Raw genomic sequence first — 18099 nt, 5'->3', positions numbered from 1 at the left:
GAGCCAGTAGAGGAGCACCCTTTGCATTTGGCAGAAGAGTTCGAGTTTCACCATTAACCTCTTCGGGCTTGGAGAGAACCTGGGCGGGAGATTTTTAAGAACAGCAGCCTGGGGACGCCTGGGTGGCTCAGTTGGTTACGCATCTGCCTTAGGCTCAGGTCATGATCCCAGGTTTCTGTAATCGAGTCCCACATCAGGCTCCTTTCTTCGTGGGGAGCCTGCTTCTCCGTCTGCCGGCGGCTCCCTCTGCTTATGTTCTGCCTCTCTCTCTCATGTAAAATCTTGGCGGGGGCGGGGGGGAGGGGAGAGAGGCAGCCTCTAGCTTCCTAAAACGCGGAAATGTCAAGAGTGACCTAGGAGGGATGTCTATGGGAAATGTAGTCCCGAATCCTTCGCTGCACCGCGTGGCACTCTGGGAAGGGAATTCGGAGCTCCTTCCGCGCAAGGACAGCCGTGGGTCGGCCTCCTCCCTCGTCTTCTCTGGACTGCTGAAAGCGGTTTCAGGGCCCCCATCTCCTCGGAAAGTAAAGGATGCACCCCTGGGGTGAGAGTGCAGGGGAGCTCTGTATGGTTGGGGCGCGCTTGTGTCTAGGGATGGGAGCGGGAAGTCTTTGGAATGCCCCTGGTAGGCGCCGCGGCCAGCCCTCGACCGACAGAGGGCCGGTGGGGGTGTGGGGGGGGGTAGGGGGAGAACCCCGGCCCTCGGGCTCCGGGCGCGCAGGTGGGGCCGAGCCCTGTGCGGAGTAGGTGCTCGACGCGGTCCTGGGTGTGTAGGGACGTGCCTCCAGCCCGTCTTAGTGGCGGCGGGAGGCAAGGTGCGTTTCTAAAGCTGATGGTGACCGTGAGTGCGGTGAGAGCCTGAGCTCAGGAGCCACAAAGGCCCGGGTAAATTCCAGCAGAGGCGGTAGAAGGAACCTGGGTAAGAGTGCGGTTCCTCATCTCAAAATTGCGTTAATGTGACTGTTCCATGGGCTTGTTTTGGAGCTTAGATCTAAGTCATCGCTTGTATTTAGACAAGTGCCGGGCACTATGTCCTGAGTAAATGACAACTGCTCTTACAGTTAGAAGACACTGTTGTTTTCATTGGATGGTTTAACATAACCTCACAACCACTTCAAACAAACAAACAGAAATAAAAAAACAACCCAGGCCGAACTTGGTGGAACGATGTGCCCAGGTCACAAGCTAGCAGTGAGGGAGTTTGGATTCAAGGGCGGGTGTGCTTTACTTCCAATCTCAAGCATTGTCTAAATATCACACCTGCCTGAAACCAGCGTTGCGTCTTTCACAGCACTTAGCAAAGTGGTCTTTCCCCAAATCCCCAAGGATATAAGGGAAGGTGAATGTAGGTGGAATCCGACCCTATGTCAAATATATCCTGGTATTTTTAGTGTCTCTTCAGGTCCCTTGGGTCAGACAGAGGTTCCTGGCCCCTTCTGTATTGTCTTTTAAGTCTGATATTATAATGAATTCCAAGACTCCTGGTTTTGCCCCTAAAATGAGTTCTCAGGTCCATGTCCCAATTGCCTTGAAACAAAGCAAAGCCCTGTGAGGTAGGAGCAGGGGACCTCTGTGAATAGGAGTCTTACCTGGAAGAGAGCACCCCTCTGACCTTAGACCTCTCCTCAGAGCTTTAGAGAAGAGACAGATGGGTCCAGAAAGGAGCAGATCCTAGATTTGCAAGGTCAGAAGCAGTCCCTGATCCTCTTGCCCGGAATAAGCTAGACTTAGTGATAAATCATCTTCAGAAGCCACCGCACTGTATGACGAGGGGTTGGGGCCAGCCTTGAGAAGACTGAAGTGAGCTGGGGTGGTCTGGGGGCAGGCTGCTCAGGAAAGGCCACTTCTTGGAGAGCTTGTGAGGGCAAGGTTTGGAGGTGAGGGATAACCGGCCAGAGGGAGGAAATTCTGTCTCCACTCCCCTTATATGGCCCCCACTCTATAGATGTTGCACTGCTGTCCCACCTGTCCATCTCCACAAGTGACACTAGTGACATTATCCCAACCTCACAGGATCCCAGAATGCTGATAAGGGAAGTGTTTTCCAAGGTCATCTACTTCTCTTTTGAAAGCTTTAAGATGTTGAACCTGAAAGGTTCAATGACTTGTTTGGGAAAACTCAGTTTGTGAGAGAGTCAGCAGGAAGCATGCAGCTTACTCTCTCCCAGGTAAGTCACTGAAACCATCTTATCAAAGGGGGCTTTTGAAAAATACATCACAGTTAAAACAATTAAAAATTCCTGTCTTGAAGCATCTCTTCTCTTTTACTATGGATTTCTATACCAGGGGGTAAAAAATATTATTGAGAAAAATATGTAAATGATGCATGCTGAGTGTTTATCTGCTAAGTTAGTTTTACTGAAAGAATGGTGTCTCATCATTTGGGATATATAATTGAACTAATCTGTTGTTTTGTGTTTCTCATAAGGACACATGCATTATTGTTAAATCAGTCAAGAAAATTTTTTGTTCACTTAGTAAAAAACTGCAGATTTAAGCCCACGATCATTTCAGAGTCACACAAAGACAGATGGTGCTGGCTGCACATGCCCCTTCTCATTCCTTTTCAAAGTCCAGAGGGCCCCATGCCTATGGGAAGGACAGTCCTCCACTGGGGTGCTAAGATTTGGGGAGGTGAATGTAGGTGCTGTACAACAGGCCAGATCTCGTGACCCCTGTCTTCTTTCTGTCCTCTCAGGTGAACCACAGTTCTCTACAGTCTCCCAAGAGCCACAGAAAATGAACACAACTCAGGTAAGCTCTTCATTTATTCCCCGCTTAGTATTATAATGCATTTATGAGGTTTAGAGGGATCCACGCATTAAATGGAAAAGGAGAACTAGAAACATCAATCTTGAGCAAAAATATACACTGTTTGACTATCAGCTGTGATGTTTTCTTTCAGCTTTCGGTAGGGAACCTTTGTTAGAGAAGGGTTAGGCTCCCTCCATGTACCAGGTTGCTAAGATTTCATATTAGTCATGAATGGGCATTGAATTATTGATTGTCTCTTGTGTATGGATTGGAATAAAACTAGAACTTATTTCCTTGCATCTGTGAATACTGTAAACAGTGTAACATATTTTCTAATATTATCTTGAATTCCTGTGTAGACCCGACTTGCTAGTAAGTGTGGTACATTGCTTCTTACATATTTTCCTCATGCCTTTTGTTAATACTGTATTCAGTGTTTTTATTTCTGTATCCACAAGTTGTATTAGACTATACTTTCTTGTTTCTCTGTCCAACTATGGTATCATGGTCATAGTCTTTTGAAAGTAAATGGAGAACTTTTTTTTTTTTTTAAAGATTTTATTTATTTGACAGAGAGAGAGCCAGCAAGAGAGGGAACACAAGCAGAGGGAGTGGGAGAGGAAGAAGCAGGCTCTTGGCAGAGGAGCCTGATGTGGGGCTCGATCCCATAACGCCGGGATCACGCCCTGAGCCGAAGGCAGACTCTTAACCGCTGTGCCACCCAGGCGCCCCAATGGAGAACTTTTCTGCTCCTTTCCTGTTCTAGCAATTTAGATGAGAAAATTGTGTTACATAAGGGTGTTGGTGGAATTTACATACAGATTTAGACCTTTAGTTAGCACAAAGACTGTGGTTGTTAGCTTATTAGTCATAAGCCTATATTGGATTTGTAATTTTTTCATTCATTTTCAGATTTATTTATTTGAGAGAGAGAGAGAGAGAGAGAGCACGGAGGGGGGAGGGGCAAAGGGAGAGGGAGAGAGAATTGCAAGCAGACTCCCTGCTGAGCACAGAGCCTGACAAGGGGGTCGATCTCATGACACTGAGATCACAACCTGAGCCAAAATCAAGAGTTGGATGCTTAACTGACTGAGCCACTCAGGCACCCCTGTATTTTTTCTTAATATAAGTTTTGATATTACATTTTCACAGAAAATTGTTCATTTTATTTACATTTTTTAATGTATTTTCATGAGCTTGTTAATAGCGTTCTCTTAGGATTTCAAAGTCTTTATCTGTTAGGTCAGTAATTCCTTTTTTGATCAGCTTTTAAATTTTATTTTAGTGTAAAGGCTGCTAATCAGAAAAGGGACAAAATATGTTCTAGTTGGCTCAGTCTGAAACCTAGAATTTCAGCATCTGAGAGTCTTAATATTCTGTGCAGGCAGCAGACTCTAAACATTGGGAATTGAAGGACGTATACTTGTCATATTTGTGCTCTCTACCTTTGCCTACCCACCTGTCAGCACCATTTGTTGACAAAAATACTCTTTGTCCATTGAATTGCCTTGGCATCTCTGTGGGAAACCAATTAGTAATGCATGTAGGGTTTGTTTCTGGACTCTGTTCACTTCTGATGATCAGTATGAATCCGTTTGCTAATACCAGACTTTCTTGATGAGTGTCTCTTTACAATAACTCTTGAAATCAGATAATGTGAGTCTTGCAACTTTGTTCTTTTTTTAAAATTGTTTTGGATATGCTAGGTCCTTTGCTTCTTCATAGAAAGTTTTGAAAATCCTCTTGTCTGTCTCAAAAAAGCCTGCTGAGATTTTGATTTGGATGAATCCATAGAATCTGTCGTGTAGAGATCAGCTTGGGAAGAATTAGCATAATGAGTCTTCCAATTCGTGAATACGGTATCTCTCTCTATTCACTTAGGTGATATGGAGGGTTTTGAGGGTTTGGGGTTTGACACAGAGGATAGATTTGACTACAGTTTTCAAGAATAACACTGTCTATTGTATGAAGATAGGCTCTAGACTAGAAGCAGGAACAATATAGGGGCCTGTCTCTGTAATCCTAGCAAGAAATAATGATTATAACGGTGTTAGGACTTTGAAGTCTTCAAACTCGGGATGTAATTTAAGGTAGAGTCAACAATCTGAGAGTGTGTGTTTCTTTTCTACAATCTTGCAAGTAGAGCATGCTATCAAATTTTGAATTTTTACCAATGTGATTAAAATAATCTCAGTTTAGTGTTAGAAGCTTGTCTCATGATTGAGGTGTGAAACATCTTTTTTTGTTTGTAATTTATATTTCTTTTGTTGTTGTTGTTGTTGTTGAGCTGTTTATCCCTTACCTGTTTTCCTGTTGATGTACTGATTTTAATTCCTGTATCCACTATATCATTATAGCCCCTTTTCTGTGATTTATATAAATTGCACAATTTCCCTAAAGTTTTTTCTAATTTTGCCTCGCTCATGATTTTTTTTGTCATAAAGGCATTTGATTTTTTTTAAAGACTTTATTTATTTGAGAGGGAGAGAGAGCACATGCAAGAGAGAGTGAGAGAGCAAGTGCGCACCAGCAGGGGGAGGGACAGAGGGAGAGGTAGAAGCAGGCTCCCCACTGAGCAGGGAGCCCGATGTGGGGCTCGATGTGGGGCTCGATGTGGGGCTCGATCCCAGGGTCCTGGGATCATGACCTGAGCCAAAGGCAGACACTTAACCAACTGAGCCACCCAGGTGCCCCAAGGCATTTGATTTTTATGTCAAATCCAGGAGTTTTTTCATTCATGTTCCTGGATTTTCAGTCATAATTGGGCATTTCCCACTGTGATGTAAAATAATTGTTCTATGTAGCCTTCTGGAATTTGATTTTATTTTTTACTTTTAGATCTTGAATACATTTTAATTTTTTTTAAATTTATTTATTTGACAGAGAGACAGCGAGAGAGGGAACACAAGCAGGGGGAGTCAGGGAGGAAGAAGCAGGCTCCCAGCAGAGGAGGGAGCCCGATGCAGGGCTTGATCCCAGGACCCTGGGATTACGCCCTGAGCCGAAGGCAGATGCTTAACAACCTAGCCATCCAGGTGCCCCACATTTTAATTTTTATCCTGCTCTGTGGTATAAGATATAGTCTTTTCCTGGATGGCCATCTAGTTACCTGGTGACATTTTTGTCATGCATTTGAATGATGTCACTTGCGTTCAGATGGGAAATTTACTCTGTTAATCATCTTCCTATTACACACTTTATTCTAGGTCCTGTTCAGTTTAAGCTTGGATGTCTTTTTAGGTTCTCCTCACTTCCCTGCTCTTTCTGCCCACTTCTATGTTTGTATTAAATTGTGGCCAACATTCTCCTATTTTGTTTATGTAATACTACCTTACTCTCTATCTTCCAGAATTTGTTCAAATTTTGGGTCCTTCTGCTGGGAACGTTTCTCTGTATTCCTCTTTTATCACACTTCTGTAGTAGATTTTGTATTTTACCTGAGTGTGTTTTGAGAGGCAAGGAGGTAAATGTGTATGTTCAATCTATTCCCTTGAACTAGAGGAATCGTGCTTTGAATTCTTTTTTCTCTAATTTCCAATAGTCTAGTCTTTCCAGTTTTTCTTTCTACGATTTCAGAATTCTGTCTCAGCCTTCATGGCCTTTCTTTTTCTACCTGCCTCTTAAATTTTGCTATTCCCTTGAATCCTCTACTTGCTCCTTTTCTCTCCTGTTTCTCTGTCCTTTGTGAGCCATCCCTTTTTTGCTGATGACTTCAGTTAGCCATCTGAATGACTGATATCTCGTAATTCCTTATTTTCATTTTAGACGTCCGTCTGTTCTAAAATCATGCAACCAACAATGAAATAGATAATTCCATCTATATTTTCTACGGGTATTTTGAGTGCAAACGAAGAACACCTGCCTCACAATGACCCAACCTCTGACTCGGACTTAATTCTTCCAGTCTCTGCGTATGGCATCCGTATTTACCCGGTTGCTTGCGCAGCATCTCCGTGTATAGGCGCACAGGAAAATAATGAGCAGATTTTGTTTCCTGTACGGATTAATTTTCCATTCTTTATCTTTGCCTTAATATAAGTCATCTCTTAAATTGGGTATTTTGTTTTTGCTGCTTAAGACATTGTCCACCTTTCATATAGAGCAGTGGTTCCTAACAGGAGATGATTTTACTCCCCAGGAGACATTTGACAATGTTTGGAAATATTTTTTATTGTCATGACTGGGATGTTGCTGTCATCTAATCAGTAGAAGACAGGGATATTGATAAATATCTTAAAATATACAGGACAGTCTTCCACAGAAATAGCATTATCTGGTCCACAGTGTTAATAGTGCCAAGTTGAAGAAATCGTGTTCTAAAGCATTACTCCTGAAATAGGAATCTGGTGGTGTGTACATACTTCCCTAGTCATACGTGTATGTTTTCGTTAGTTCTTTATTACCCCAGCAGAGGTCTCCAGATCGATATGTGTATACTGTACCAAGTCCTCAGCATAAAATGTTGGTGTATGGGAAATGTATACAAGAATCCTATTTATAATAACTTTACCTTAAAAAAACAAGGCACTAAGTTTTCTCATTATATCAAGTGACATTATATGTGTATAAATTAAATTTAAATCGGTGCATGAGATTTTTTTTTCACTAATCATGTGCATATCCCCAAAGTATAAGACAGAATAAGGGCTGCGGTAGTCATCTTTTATAGCTTTTTGTTATAAACTCTAAATAGTGAACATAGTAAGACTTAGTTTCCAAAAATGTTTTTCCACGTCCCTGATTCTGGCCCTCAGATTGACCAGAATTGTGCTGTTGCAGGCATCAGTGTCATTCAAGGACGTGACTGTGGAGTTCACGTGGGAGGAGTGGCGGCAGATGGACTCTGCCCAGCGGACTCTCTACAGAGACGTGATGCTGGAGAACTACAGCCACCTCGTCTCAGTGGGTGAGCAGACCTTACCATGTGACCCCCTCTTGACTGCATATTCAGGTTTTCCTTTTTTCTTTTAAAAATGTTTATCACTTTTGTTGAGGTGTATTTAACAGAAAATAAAACTCAGGACTTTTCAGTGTTTAAGTCAATGAGTTTTGAAAAATTATGTAGTAGACTTTCATCATCAAACTCATAATTTGCAACGTTGTCATCACCCCTAAAGATTCTGTACCCCTTTGCAGTGAGTCCCATACCTCCATCCCTAACTCTCTGTCTCACCGATGTGCTTTCTAACGCAAGCACTTTGCCCTTTCTCACATTTTGTATAAATGGAATCATAAAGTATATACTCTCTTTTGTCTGGCTTCTTTCACTTAGCGTAAGTGCTTTCGAGACTCATGGATGTGTGCGTCATCCTTTCAGTTGATAGATCCATGGGCTTTCTTCCAGTTTGGGGCTATTATGAATAAAGCTGCTATGAACATTTATACAGTCTTTGTATCAACATGTTTTCATTTCCCTTGTGTAAATACCTAGGAGTGGGTTTGCTGGGTCTTCTGGTAAGTTTATATGTGACTCCGTAAGAAACTGCCAGATGTTTCCAAGTTGGCTCTATTGTTTTTCATGCCCATGAGCAATGTCTAAGGGTTCTCATTGCTTTTTGGTTACCAACATTTGGTTTGGTAAGTCTTACTATTTTTAACCATTCTAGTTAGTATCTAGTTATATGTTACGGTATTTTAATTTGTATTCCCTGATGATTAACAATATGGAACCTCTTTTCATGTGGCTTTTTTTTTTTTTTTTTTACCAATAATAATCTCCTGTAATGGAGTAATCATATTTTCAGCTCCAATTTTTGTTTAGTTTTTTGGGTTTTTTCATCTTCTCAGAAGTTCAGACCTTTGTCTAGTATATGTTTTACAAACTTTTTTCCTCTTTCTTTTGCCTTTTTACGAAGAAAATGTTTTCTAATCATTATTATTTTACATATACTTTTGAAGGAACTTTTTAATGACAGCAATTGGCACAATTTTATTCTTCAAAAGTTTCCCCCAATGCTTATACCTTACATAACTGTAACATATCAATGCCAGTAAATAGACGTTAGTACAGTGTGTATGAATAGCTCTACGCCATTTAATCTTATGTGGAGATTTGTGTAAACATCACAGTGATCAAAACACAGAACTGTCTTATCACGCCAAAGATTTCTTTAATGCTACCTCTTTGTAATCAGACCCGTCCCCTCTCCCACACTATCCCTAATCTATTCCAACTACTAACCTGCTCTTTGTCTACCTAGTATTCCACTGTGTGATTATAGAATTTATTTAGCCATTCCTGTTGAAAGACATTTGGTTGTTTCTCATCAGGGGCTGTTATAAATAAAGTTGCTATGTACTTTCATGTTCAAGTTTTATATGAACATAAATTATTATTCTCTGGGATAAATGCCTAGGAGTATGATTGGGGTTGTGTGGTAAGTATATGTTTCACTCTTTAAGAAACTGCCAAACTGTGTTTCAGAATGGCTGTACCATTTGCATGTCCACCAACAGTGTATGAGAAATCCAGAAAAATTCCCCATTTTTCCTAGTATTTGGTATCATAACTATTTTTTGTACTAGTGGTTTTAATGGGTAAATAGTGGAAGCTCATCATGGTCTTAATCTGCATTTCCTTAATGGCCAGTGATGGTAAATATTTCTAATGCTCCTGTGCCATCTATGTATCCTTAGGAAAGTGTCTGTTTATGGCTTCTGTGCATTTTTTCCGTCTTTATGATATATAATGACAAATAAAAATTACATATTTCTTCTGTACAACTTGATGTTTTGATATATGTACACATTGTGAGTCAGTGCCACAATCAAGCTAATTAACATATCCATGACCTGACCTAGTTACCTTTGTTTTCTTTGTGATGAGGACACTTAAAATCTGCCCTCTTGGCAAATTTCTAATAAACAGTACAGTATTATTAATTATACTCAGATTGCTGTGTGTTAGATCTTCATAACTTACTCATCTTGCATAACTGAAGTTTGTACCCCTTAACCAACATCTCCCCGTTCCCCATCTCCCCAGCCCCTGGCAACCACCATTCTATTTTTTTTCTGAGTTTGACTGTTTTAGATCCACCGAGATCACAGTCTTTCTATGTCTGGTTTATTTCATTTAGCATAATGCCTTCAAGGTTTATCCATGTTGGGGCAGATGTCAGGATTTCCTTCCCCTTTTTTGGCCAAATAATGTTCGTGTGTGTGTGTGTGTGTGTGTGTACACATCTTTAATCATTTATCCATCAACAGACAGTTAGATTGTGTCTTGGCTATTGTGAATAAAGCGGCAAAGAACATGGGACTGCATATACCTAATTTCATTTCCTTTGAACATATACCCAGAAATGGAATTGCTGAATTATAGGGTAGTTCAATTTTTTTTTTAAAGATTTTATTTTTAAGTAATCTGTACAGTCAACATGGGGCTTGAACTTACAAGATCAAGAGTCAGGTGCTCTACCAACTGAGCCAGCCAGGTGTTCCAGGGTAGTTCTACTTTTAGCTTTTTGAGGAACCACCATACTGTTTTCCATAATGGCTGCCCCAATTTACATCCCCACCAGTAGTGCCCAAGGGTTACATTTTCTCCATATCCAACATGTGTTAACTTTAGTCTTTTTGATAATCACCATTTCCTAACAGGTTTAAGTAATAAATCATTTTCTAACAGGTGTGAAGTGATACCGCATTGGTTTTGATTTGCATTTCCCTAATGTTTAGTGACGTGGAGCACATTTTCATGTGTTTGTTTATGTGTATAGCTTCTTTTGAGAAGTTCAGGTCCTTTGCCCATTATTTTAATCTGATTTTTGCTTTTTTGCTGTTGAGCTGTATGACTTCTTTATATATTTTAGGTATTTACTCCTTATTATGATTTTTGAATATTTTCTCTCATTCCATAGGTTGCCTTTGCACTCTTTTGTTTCTTTTGCTGTCCAGAGGCTTTTTAGTTTGATGTAGTCTCAGTTGTCTAATTTTGCTTTTGTTGCTTGTGCTTTTGGTATCATATCCAATAAACCATTGCCAACACTGACGTCAAGGAGCTTTCTATGTTTTCTTCTAGGAGTTTTATGATTTTCAGGTCTTATGTTTAAGTCTTTAATCCATTTTGAGTTTATTTTTATATGTAGTTTGAGATAACAGTCCAATTTCATTCTTCTGCATGTGGATATCCACTTTTCCCAGCACTATTTATTAAACTGTTCTATTTCCATTGTGTTTTCTTGGCACCATTGTTTAAGTCCAGTTGACTATAGATGTATGGATATATTTCTGGGCCTCTGTATTAATCCATTGGTCTATATGCCTGTTTTTATGCCAGTACCATACTGTTTTCATTACTAGAGCTTTGTGTAATATATATTTTGAAGTCCAGAAATGTGATAACTATAACATTGTTTTTTCTCAAGATTGCTTTGGCTATCCAGGGTCTTTTGTGCTTACATATGAATTTTAGGATTTTTTTTTCTACTTCTATAAAGAATGCCATTGGGATTTGGATAGGAATTGAATTGAATCTGTAGATCACTTTGGGTAGTATGGACATTTTAACAGTATTAATTCTTCAGACCATGAACGTGGAATGTGTTTCCGTTCATCTGTATTTTCTTTAATTTTTTTTGTCGATTTTTTGTAATCTTTAATATACAAATCTTTCAGCTCCTTAAGTTTATTCCTAAGTGGTTTAAAAAATTTTTTTTCAGATAATTCATTGTTCATATGTAGAAACCATGTTGATTTTGTATCCTCCAACTTTATTAATTTTAACAGATTTTTTATTGTCTTTAGGGTTTTCTACATAGAGAAGCATGTCATCTGCAAACAGATAATTTTACTTCTTCCCTTTAGATTTAGATGCATTTTATTTCTTTTTCTTATCTAATTGCATTGGTTAGGATTTCCAATACTATGTTGAATAGAATTGGTGAAAGTGGACATCCTTGCCTTGTACTAGATCTTAGAGGGAAAGCCTTCAGTATTGCCCCATTGATTATGATATTAACTGCGGGCTTTTCGTATATGCCTTTGTTGTATTGAGGAAATGTACTTCTAGAACTATTTTTTTGAGAATTTTAATCATGAATGAATGCTGAGCTTTGTGAAATGATTTTTCTCTGTCTTTTGATATGATTACGTGTTTTTATTTCTTTCATTTCTTTATGTGATGTATCACTTAGATTGATTTGCATGTCAACAACCTTGCATTCAGGGATAAATTCCGCTTGTTCATGATATATGATCCTTTTAAATGTGCTGTTAAATTCAGTTTGCTAGTCTTGAGAATTTTTGAATCTACATTCATCAAGGATATTAGCTTATAGTTTTCTTGTGATGTCTTCGTCTGATTTTAGAATCAAGGCAATGGCAACCTCATTTTTTTAATATTTTTTTATTATATTATGTTAGTCACCATACAGTACATCCCTGGTTTTTGATGTAAAGTTCGATGATTCATTAGTTGCGTATAACACCCAGTGCACCATGCAATACGTGCCCTCCTTACTACCCATCACCAGCCTATCCCATTCCCCCACCGCCCTCCCCTCTGAAGCCCTCAGTTTGTTTCTCAGAGTCCATAGTCTCTCATGCTTCATTCCCCCTTCTGATTACCCCCCTTTCTTTATCCCTTTCGTCTCCTACCGATCTTCCTAGTTCTTATGTTCCATAGATGAGAGAAACCTTATGATAATTGCCTTTCTCTGCTTGACTTACTTCATTTGTTATCTCTTCCAGTGCCATTCATGTTACAGCAAATGTTGAGAAATCGTTCTTTTTGATAGCTGAGTAATATTCCATTGTATATATGGACCACATCTTCTTAATCCAGTCATCTGTTGAAGGGCATCTCAACTCCTTCCACAATTTAGCTATTGTGGACAATGCTGCTATGAACATTGGGGTGTATATGGTCCTTCTCTTCATTACGTCTGTATCTTTGGGGTAAATACCCAGTAGTGCAATGGCTGGATCATAGGGTAGCTCAATTTTTAACTTTTTAAGGGACCTCCACGCTGTTTTCCAGAGTGGCTGTACCAACTTGCATTCCCACCAACAATGTAGGAGGGATTCCCTTTTTCCACATCCTCTCCAAAATTGTTGTTTCTTGCTTTATCAATGTTTGCCATTCTACTGGTGTAAGGTGGTATCTTAGCGTGGTTTTGATTTGAATTTCCCTGATGGCTAATGATTTTGAACATTTTTTCATGTGTCTGTTAGCCATTTGTATGTCTTCATTACAAAAATGTCTGTTCGTATCTTCTGCCCATTTTATGATTTGTTTATTTGTTTCTTGTTTATTGAGTTTGAGAAGTTCTTTGTAGATCTTGGATACCAGTCTTTTATCTGTAGCATCATTTGCAAATATATTCTCCCATTCCGTGGGCTGCCTCTTAGTTTTTTTGACTGTTTCCTTGGCTGTGCAGAAGATTTTTATCTTGATGAAGTCCCACATGTTCATTTTATCTTTTGTTTCTCTTGCCTTTGGAGATGTGTCATGAAAAAGGTTGCTGTGGCCGATGTCATAGAGGTTGCTGCCTATGCTCTCCTCTAGGATTTTGATGGATTTCTGTCTCACATCAAGGTCTTTCATCCATTTGGAGTTATTTTTGTGTATGGTGTGAGAGAGTGGTCAAGTTTTGTTCTTTTGCATGTAGCTGTCCAATTTTCCCAGCACGATTTACTGAACAGACTTTTTTCCACTGGATGTTTTTTCCTGCTTTGTCAAATTAGTTGCCCAAAGAGCCGAGGGTCCATTTCTGGGTTCTCTATTCTGTTCCATTGGTCTATGTGTCTGTTTTTGTGCCAGTACCATGCTGTCTTTGTGATCACAGCTTTATAGTACAGCTTGAAATCCAGCATTGTGATGCCCCCAGCTTTGTTTTTCCTTTTCAGCACTTCCTTGGCAATTCGTGGCCTTTCCTGGTTCCACACAAATTTTAGGGCCGTTTGTTCCAGTTCTTTGAAAAATGTCCTCGGTATTTTGATAGGGATAGCATTGAAAGTGCAGATTGCTCTTGGTAGCATGGACATTTTAACTATGTTAATTCTTCTGATANAAAAATCTAAAATGCAGTTTCTATATTCTCACCTCAAGAAACTGGAACAGCAACAGAGGGACAGGCCTAACCCACTGACAAGGAAGGAGTTGACCAAGATTAGAGCAGAAATCAATGAATTAGAGACCAGAACCACAGTAGAGCAGATCAACAGGACTAGAAGCTGGTTCTTTGAGAGAATCCATAAAATTGATAGACCACTGGCAAAACTTGTCCAAAAACAAAGAGAAAGGACTGAGATTATTAAAATTATGACTGAAAAGGGAGAGCATGGAATATTTTTCCATTTTTTTGTGTCTTCTTCAATGTCTTTCAAGAGTGATTTGTAGTTTCTAGAATTAAGCAATCTGGAAGAGATGGAGGCCTTCTTGGAAACCTATAAACAACCAAGACTGAAACAGGAAGAAATAGATTTCTTAAATAGGCCAATTAACTATGAAGAAATTGAGTCAGTGATAAACAACCTTCCAAATAATAAAACTCCAGGCCCAGACGGTTTTCCTGGGGAATTCTACCAAACATTCAAAGAAGAAATAATACCTATTCTCCTAAAGCTATTTCAAAAAAGAGAAACAGAAGGAAAGCTACCAAACTCGTTCTATGAGGCCAATATTACCTTGATCCCAAAACCAGGAAAGACCCCATCAAAAAGGAGAATTACAGACTGATTTCCCTGATGAATATGGATGCCAAAATTCTCAACAAGATCCTTGCTAATAGGATCCAACAGTACATTAAAAGGATTATCCATCATGACCAAGTGGGATTCATCCCTGGAATGCAAGGGTGGTTCAACATTCACAAATCGATCAGTGTCATAGATTATATCAACAAGAAAAAAGCCAAAAATCATATGATTCTCTCAATAGATGCAGAAAAAGCATTTGACAAAATACAGCATCCTTTCCTGATTAAAACCCTTCAGAGTGTAGGGATAGAGGGTACATTCCTCAATCTCATAAAAACCATTTATGAAACGCTTACAGCAAATATCATTCTCAATGGGGAAAAGCTGAAAGCCTTTCCCTTTAGATCAGGAACACGACAAGGATGACCACTCTCGCCATTATTATTCAACTTGGTACTAGAAGTCCTTGCAACAGCAATCAGACAACAAAAAGAGATAAAAGGTATCCAGATTGGCAAAGAAGAAGTCAATCTGTCTCTCTTCGCAGATGACATGATACTCTATATGGAAAACCCAAAAGTATCCACCCCCAAACTACTAGAACTCATAGAACAATTCAGTAATGTGGCGGGATACAAAATCAATGCTCAGAAATCAGTTGCATTTCTATACATGAACAATGAGACTGAAGAAAGAGAAATTAGGGAATCCATCCCATTTAAAATAGCACGAAAAACCATACGTTACCTTGGAATTAACTTAATCTGAGACGTAAAGGATCTATATTCTAGAAACTACAAATGGCGACCTCATAAAAGGAGTTTGAAAATGTTCTTTGTTCCATTATTTGAAAGTCTTGAAGAAAGATTGGCATTTAAATGTCTGGCACAATTCTGCAGTTTAGGCCTCTGACCTTGGGCTTTTCTTTGTGAGGAGATTTTTTATTAATGATTCAATCTCCTTATTTGTCATAAGTCTGTTTAGGTTTTCTCTTTCATCTTAATTCAGTTGTAATAGGTTGTATATTTCTAGGTATTTATCCATTTCTTCTACTTTAATCAGTTTGTGTAGTTGTTCATATTAGTCCCTCATGATCCTTTTTCTTCTTTATATCCTTTTTATTTCTAAGGAATCTGTTATAATATCTCTTCTTTTCATTTTTTTATTTTACTTGAGTTGTCTCTTTTTTAGTCTAGCCTAAGGGTTTGTTCATTTTGTTTATTTTTTGAAAAACCAACTGTTAGTTTTGCTGAGTTTTCTATTCTGTTCTCCATGACATTTATTTCTGCTCTAAACTTTATTTTTTTAATTGTAAAAATATTACTTTACTTTACTTTATCTTAGTGTATTTTAGTTTAGTTTCAGGGAAGAATTTAGTGATTCATCAGTTTATATAATACCCAGAGCTCATTACATTAGGTGCCCTTCTTAATGCCCATTACCCAATTACCCCAACAGCCTACCCACCTCCCCTCCAGCAACCCTCAGTTTCTTCCTTAGAGTTAAGAGTCTCTTATGGTTTGTCTCCCTCTCTGTTTTTGTCTTACTTTTTTTCCCTCTTCCTTCCCTTAATGTTCATCTGTTTTGTTTCTTAAATTCCACATATGAGTGAAATTGTATAGTATTTGTCCTTCTCTGACTGACTTATTTCGCTTAGCAAAATACACTCTGGTGCCATCCACGTCATTGCAGATGATAAGATTTCTTTCTTTTTGATGGCTAAGTAATATTCCATCCCATATATATGTACCACATCTTCTTTATCCATTCATGAGTTGGTGGATATCTGGGCTCTTTCCATATTTTGGCTGTTGTGGACATTGCTGCTATAAACATTAGGGTACCTGTGCCCCTTACGAACACTATGTTTGTATCATTATGATAAATACCTAGTAGTGCAATTGCTGGGTCATAGGAGAGCTCTATTTTTAACTTTTGAGGAAACTTCAAAAGGGTTCCCCTTTCTCCACATCCTTGCCAACATCTGTTGTTTCCTGACTTGTTAATTTTAGCCATTCTGACTGGTGTGAGGAGGTATCTCATTGTGGCTTTGATTTGTATTAACCTGATGCCCAGTGATGTTGAGCATTTTTTCATGTGTCTGTTACCATTTATATGTCTTCTTTGGAGAAATGTTTGTTCATATCCTCTGCCCATTTCCTGACAGGATGTTTTTGTTTTTGGGTGTTGAGTTTGATAAGTTCTTAATAGGTTTTCTATACTAGCCCTTTATCTGATAAGACATTTGCAGATATCTTCTCCCATTCCATAGGTTGCCTTTTAGTTTTTTTGATTGTTTCCTTTGCTGTACAGAAGCCTTTTAACTTGATGAGCTCCTAATAGTTCATTTTTGCTTTTGTTTCCCTTCTTCTGGAACATGTCTAGCAAGAAGTGTCTGGGGCTGAGGTCAACAAGGTTGCTGCCTTGTGTTCTTCTGTAGGATTTTGATGGATTCCTGTACCACATTTAGGTCTTTAACCCATTTTGAATTTATTTTTGTGTGCGATGTAAGAAAGTGGCCCAGTTTCATTATTCTGCATGTTGCTGTCCAGTTTTCCCAACACCATCTGTTGAAGAGACTGTCTTTTTTTCCGTTGGATATTCCTACTGCTTTGTCAAAGATTACTTGACCATAGAGGGTCCATTTCTGGGTTCTCTGTTCTGTTCCATTGCTCTATGTGTCTGTTTTTCTGTCAGTACCATACTGTCTTGATGACTACAACTTTATAATACAGCTGGAAGTCTGGAATTGTGATGCCTCCTGTTTTGTTCTGCTTTTTCAACATTGCTTGGGCTATCTGGGATCTTTTGTGGTTCCATATAAATTTCAGAATTGTTTGTTCTAGCTCTATGAAAAATGCTGGTGCTCTTTTGATAGGGATTGCATTGAATGTGTACATTGCTTTGGATAGCATAGACATCTTTTTTTTTTTAATATNTGGTGCTCTTTTGATAGGGATTGCATTGAATGTGTACATTGCTTTGGATAGCATAGACATCTTTTTTTTTTTTTAATATTTTTTTATTTATTTATTCGACAGAGACAGCCAGCGAGAGAGGGAACACAAGCAGGGGGAGTGGGAGAGGAAGAAGCAGGCTCATCGCGGAGGAGCCTGATGTGGGGCTCGATCCCATAACGTCGGGATCATGCCCTGAGCCGAAGGCAGACGCTTAACTGCTGTGCCACCCAGGTGCCCCTGGGTAGCATAGACATCTTAACAACATTTGGTCTTCCAACACATGAGCATGGAATGTTTTTCCATGTCTTTGTGTCTTCCTCAATTTCTGTCATAAGTGTTTTATAGTTTTCAGAGTACAGATCTTTTACCTCTCTGGTTAGGTTTATTCCTAGGTATCTTATGGGTTCTGGTGCAATTGTAAATGGGATCAATTCCTTGATTTCTCTTTCTGCTACTTCATTATTGATGTATAGAAATATAACAGACTTCTGTACATTGATTTTATATCCTGCAACTTTGTTGAATTCCTCTATCACTTCTAGCAATTTTTTGATGAAGTCTTTTGGCTTTTCTACACAGAGTGTTATGTCAACTGTGAAGAGTGAAAATTTGACTTCTTTGTTGATTTGGATGGCTTTTATTTCTTTTTGTTGTCTGATTGCTGAGGCTAGGACTTCCAGTACTATGTTGAACAACAGTGGCGAGAGTGGACATCGCTTTCATGTTCCTGACCTTAGGGGAA

General features: G+C 39.1%; 1 protein-coding gene across 1 annotated transcript in view; it reads left to right on the top strand.

Moving 5' to 3' along the window:
• Positions 1 to 426: 426 nt before the first annotated feature.
• ZNF782 (zinc finger protein 782) overlaps positions 427 to 18099 on the top strand; it is a 64145-nt gene continuing 46472 nt past the window's right edge. The window contains exons 1-3 of the mRNA XM_002930209.4: positions 427 to 544; positions 2699 to 2754; positions 7534 to 7660. Coding sequence (XP_002930255.3) covers positions 532 to 544; positions 2699 to 2754; positions 7534 to 7660 — 196 coding nt within the window. The 5' untranslated portion in view covers positions 427 to 531. The remainder of the gene's footprint in view (positions 545 to 2698; positions 2755 to 7533; positions 7661 to 18099) is intronic.

The sequence above is a fragment of the Ailuropoda melanoleuca genome, chromosome 17 (genome assembly GCF_002007445.2).
Source record: "Ailuropoda melanoleuca isolate Jingjing chromosome 17, ASM200744v2, whole genome shotgun sequence".
Lineage (NCBI taxonomy): Eukaryota > Metazoa > Chordata > Mammalia > Carnivora > Ursidae > Ailuropoda > Ailuropoda melanoleuca.
The sequence above is the reverse complement of the archived record's forward strand: the minus strand, read 5'-3'. Positions and strand labels throughout refer to the sequence as shown.